The sequence below is a fragment of the Sinocyclocheilus rhinocerous genome, unplaced genomic scaffold, assembly GCF_001515625.1.
Source record: "Sinocyclocheilus rhinocerous isolate Xijiao unplaced genomic scaffold, SAMN03320098_v1.1 scaffold1058, whole genome shotgun sequence".
NCBI classification, from domain to species: domain Eukaryota; kingdom Metazoa; phylum Chordata; class Actinopteri; order Cypriniformes; family Cyprinidae; genus Sinocyclocheilus; species Sinocyclocheilus rhinocerous.
Window position 1 is genome coordinate 95,254 of NW_015662162.1, and position 5,140 is coordinate 100,393.

Here is a 5,140-nt window from a genome sequence, read left to right on the forward strand (position 1 = left end):
CGCGCACTCTCTCCGGGCGAGAGCAGCGTGTATCTGAGCGCGCGCGTCCGGTTTTGTGCTAGAGCAAAGGAAATCCGCGCGCGAGCGGAGAGATTCGCGCTCGCGCTTTGTATTAATGTGCTTTCGCGCTACAATAATGCGCTCTCGACATTTGTCAGTAAAATAACGCCATACTAGTTGTCAGGGCGACAGAGAGAGAGCACCAATCATCACCCACCCAGCGGTGGCCTCTCCCGCCCCCTCCAGAGAGGACACTGACCGCATGTCCATGATGGAGTGGCGCTCGGGGCTGCGGTGGCTATCCAGGTGGGACAGGGTGAAGGCGGGCAGGCGGCGGATGCCGAAGCGCTCATGCTCCCACGCCAGAGTGTCGTCGGCCAGGTTGATCTTCTTGTGGACCATTGAGAACTTCAGGTCGGGGTGCTGATGGGCCGCAACCTAAAAACAGGAGACAACGATGACCGGCCAATGGGGTTTGACGTCATGAGGAGTAAATAATGTGTTTATTTCTAGATGAGGAGCGGATAATCTTACAGTCTCTAGCTCTTTGAGAAGGGCGTGCTGTGGGCTTCCCTCTTTCGGTGGTTTAGACACGTGGAGGTGAAGGTTGTCGCTGTTACCCAGAGTGTCCAGACACAAAACAAACGCCACGTTGTCCTGGAGCAGACTGGAATCTGAAAGACAAGGACGAGGTCAATACCTACCGTTTTACAAGACGTCTTAGCAGGGGTTCATGCTCACTTCTTTTCCATTCAAGAAGATTTTTTCTTTTTTTTCTTTGAATTTGCAGCTTATCATTATTATTGGTACCAAGTAACAATATTAAAGCCACCTTTGGGGAATTTAACCATGTTAAATATATTTTATAAAAATACAAAAATATTTTTACAATTTTGGAACACAATGAAAATGTATCAAATGATTTATTTCCCCTTAATAAACGGATGTGAGGAGACATTTACAAGTAAAATTATCTAATTTGTTTAAATGCAAAAAGTACACTAGGTTTTTAGCTATTTCTGCTTCAAGCTGTACCAATTTAATAATTTTGAATTATATATATTTCAAACTTTGGAATAAATGCCAAATATGGCTTATTGTTTAACCAAAATATCAATAATAACTAGAAAAAAAAAATCTTTTGCATAATGCGGGACCTTATGTCAATCATGTTTACACACTGCCTCCGAAACTTTTGCCCGTCATAAAAAAATTGGGATCGGGTTCAATTTTTTGCCTTTTTCGCATTCGTAGCAAGCATTTTGAGACATGTTTTGACAATTCAGAGCCACATTACACATTACAAGCGATCGCCAAAATCCAGAATGGTGTCTAATCCACTTCATCTCGCAGCACAGTACTGTATAGGTCCTTGCACACAGAGTTCACGGAAATTGGTGGTCTTCTTTTAAATATGTGGTTCCAGTATTGCTAGCAAAGCATCAAACTGAGCCACTGACATCCTGAAGTGTGTAAACGTGATTGACACAACGTTAGGTCGAAATTATTTTCGGACTCAGTGTGCAAGGACCTTAACCAGAAAAAAACGTTATGCATAATATGGGGCTTTTAATTATAAATAAACCAGGACTCCTATTTTGAAATATCTATGCTTTACTACTTCCAGCTGCTCATAAATCAACAGATTATGTAGCAAAAAAACATTATGCATTACACAGGACTTTTAATCATAAACAAGCCAAAAATACATGGGACTCTTATTTTGAAATGTATAAAATTTACTTTCAGCTGCTCATAATACTCTGATTGTTTAATTGAAATACCAAAAAATAACCAGAAATAGATATGTATAATACGAGACTTCTAATAATAAACAAGGCCGAAATACACTGAGACTCTTATTTTGTAATTGTACTCCATATAAACTATATTTGCTCTGCACGTTCATAAACATCTTTTTTTAGCCACAAATATGAGTGAAATACTCAAACCGTCGAGCTCAGCTTAGGTTGTGAAGCAATATTCGTACCTGTGTGATCCAGGTTGTCCTCCAGCCAGCGTTTCGTGCCTTGGTAGTTAAACTTCCCGCCTCCCGACAAGAAAAACAGCAGGTTGTATCTACAAAAAAAGAAATTTTTTTATAAAGCACGCTAGGGCTGGGCAATTTTTCAGATTTTATCGATTAATTCGAATTTAATGTTTTGCCACGATTTTACTTTTTAGAAATCGAGGAATCGCGATTTAGAATATAAATATTATTAAACGTTAGAATTAGACACTTTGACAATATGCCGGTATTAAGAGTAAAGAAAAGAATGAGCCAACCACGATTAACTGCTCACGTGTGACGCGCTCTGTGAAGGACCATAAATATAGCACACAGAATGCGCTTTTGTGTTGACAAAGATGCGACGCAGGCAGTGGAAAAGGAAAAACATGCAAGAAGATTGGAGTGAACTTCTTTTAACTTGAGCGCCGTGTTTTTAGAAAGCCGTTTCATGCATGAGACGCGAGCGCAACAGTCAAACATGTCCATGTTTACACAGAAAAACAATGGAAAAGCAGCGCAATCGAAAAAAAAAAAAAACTGTAACTACTACAGTATGTCTAATATTTCATGTTTGCATCTTGGTGACCAGCTGAAAGCTGCTGTTGTTTTTACAGAACATTTATAGTTAATAATATCTACTTGTGTTATACCTTAAGTCGTTTTGAATTTGAATTACTTTGACTTTTGAGATTTTTTTAAAAGCATTATTTCTGAACACATAATATGTATAAGACAAGTTTGTACAGGATGTAGTTGTAGTTCATGCATATTTTCTGCAAAGATATTTAACAAGTGATTTGTTTAACATTTACGTCATGTTGACAACTTCATGTGTGATGCACTTGGAATAGAATTTTCTTTAACTAGAGAAATAAAGAAAAAGTTACTTTAATCATGTTGTAGTTACATTTTCAAGTCGACAAGTTAAAAATCTTAAAAAATTGAGAATCGGTAAAACGTTCTGAAAAAAAAAAAAAATTCGAGATTTACATTTTTTGCCAAATCACCCTAAAGCGCACAGACAGAAATCAGTTTCAAAAGTCTGTTTTACAAAATAAATCATCAACGTTACCCTGCATGAGTGCGTTTGTAGGAGTAGAGTCTGGAAAACAGTCGCGCGAGCTCCAGCAGAATGGCGACGCCACTGCCGTTTGAGTCTGCGCCGTACGACAACCACTGAAACAAAACACGCATCGAATATCGTAACAAATAACTCAGAAATGCACATAAAGAATGAAAGCAGCTTACCGGAGCAACTCCGAAAGAGTCGTAGTGAGCCACCAGGACGATAGTGGGCAGATCTTCTCCTCCCGCACCTGTGAGACGACCCTGGCAACACAATTCAGAGATTACATAAGTGAGATGAAAAGGGCAACTAGCAATCTTGAGTAGTGGTCGACCGATATTGGTTTTTTGACAGCCGATGCCGATATCTTGGAAAGCAGGGTGGCCGATGGCCGATATAATTTTATTTATTTTAATTAATGTTTAAGAAATTTGAAATCATTTGAAAATGGATTAAAAAGTAAATGTGTTAAATAAACATACATATACTTTAGATGACAAAGTATTTTTCACAAATAAATAAATATTTAATAAACAATCGATGTCTCCAGTGAAGCTGTCGCTGTCAGCGCCGTCAAAATAAAAGTCCCGCCTTGAATGCATCGGCCAAACAGGAAAACTTATCTGCCAATGCCGATATTTAAAAATGCCAAATATCGGCCGATATATCGGCCTTGGCAATATATCGGTCGACCACTAATCTTGAGTGACACTTCTGTGAGATTTCACACTTTAAGAGTCAAATGCTGCACTGCCGAAGGGTTTATAAACACCTGACTCTCACTCAACTCAACTGTTGTTGTGTTGAGCATTAACTGGCTGACATTCTCAGATTAGTGTTATTAATGTCCTCTGAGCCTAAAACCGCTGCTAGAACGTCCAACACAATGGCCAAAAGTGGATGAACTACTTTTATGGTCCTTTCTTGAGTTCGACAGCTTCTGATCACAGTCGACTTCCATTGGATGATAGAGAGCGGCATGAACGTTCTTCAAATCATCTTCATTTTTGGCCCAGAGAACAAAGGAAGACACAGGGGTTTGGAAGGACATGAGGGTGAGCATGTGATGACAGAAGCTTCGTTTATGGGTAAACGAGTCTGTTCTGGAGTGAGTTATACTCACCTCTAGACTAGTAATGGCCCAGTCACTGACAGCTTTACTCTGAGCTCCACTGGTCACCATCTGAAAACCGTTAGCTGTCGCTGTGTGCAGCAGCACTGGATGAAAACATAATAAGTTGAAGTATATTAACCTGGGCATTGTATAAGTACATAAATATACATTAAAAATTATCCACACACATTAAAACACATACACACTAGGGGTGGGACAGTATATCGATATGGCGATATATCATTGTCCTTCTCCATGCGATACGAGAATCGATATCTGGCGCCAAATATCGATATTTTAATTACTACAATAAGGCGTTCTAAATAGATATTATTAATATTTCCCTGCTCCCAGTGTCTAAAAATGCGTGGAAATTGTGACCGCGCCATTTGCACCTTCTTTCTAAAGCGCTCTGAGCAACCATGAACCGCATTTTGTCTATGAAGATGGGGAAGCCCGAGGAACCGAAGGATAAAGAGATTTCCAGCCACTATATTAGCTCTACTGCTATATATACGTTTATGGAAATTAAAACTAAAAAACTGCCCCGGAACAGCTATCAGCGTGGACCATAGGCACCGATCATGTTATTACTGCAGAGCGCATATTCAGTCCGTGAGTAGCCTAAACTCTCCGCTCGGATTGCAGGTGGATTTCCCTCATATGAGTGAGAGAGAGCGCTGCCGGCGCGTCTAGTTTTATGTCAACAAAACCGGATGCTCTCTCTCTCTCTCAGATACAATGACAAACTAGCTTACAACACTTTATTAACAAAAACGAATAAGATGAGGCATGGCACACACCACATGCTGTATTATATACCGACTAATAAATTACAGAACGTTTAGCAAACACTGAGGAATCAAATAAAAAATAAATAAAAGAGCTTCCATAGCATAACGTGAGGTAAACAGCAAAGATAACAAGCTTTTCAAAATGAAAACAAAAA

At 39.5% G+C, this 5,140-nt stretch overlaps 1 protein-coding gene across 3 annotated transcripts in view; it reads right to left on the reverse strand.

Moving 5' to 3' along the window:
• LOC107727558 (nicalin-1) overlaps positions 1-5,140 on the reverse strand; it is a 15,961-nt gene that overhangs the window by 7,508 nt on the left and 3,313 nt on the right. For 2 of the 3 annotated variants that reach the window (XM_016537454.1, XM_016537453.1), the window contains exons 4-9: positions 4,201-4,295; positions 3,260-3,340; positions 3,084-3,187; positions 1,991-2,079; positions 535-674; positions 218-438 (exon numbers count right to left, since the gene is read on the reverse strand). In XM_016537454.1, the coding sequence (XP_016392940.1) occupies positions 218-438; positions 535-674; positions 1,991-2,079; positions 3,084-3,187; positions 3,260-3,340; positions 4,201-4,295 (730 nt within the window). The remainder of the gene's footprint in view (positions 1-217; positions 439-534; positions 675-1,990; positions 2,080-3,083; positions 3,188-3,259; positions 3,341-4,200; positions 4,296-5,140) is intronic. The other variant, XM_016537455.1, reaches the window with a different exon arrangement.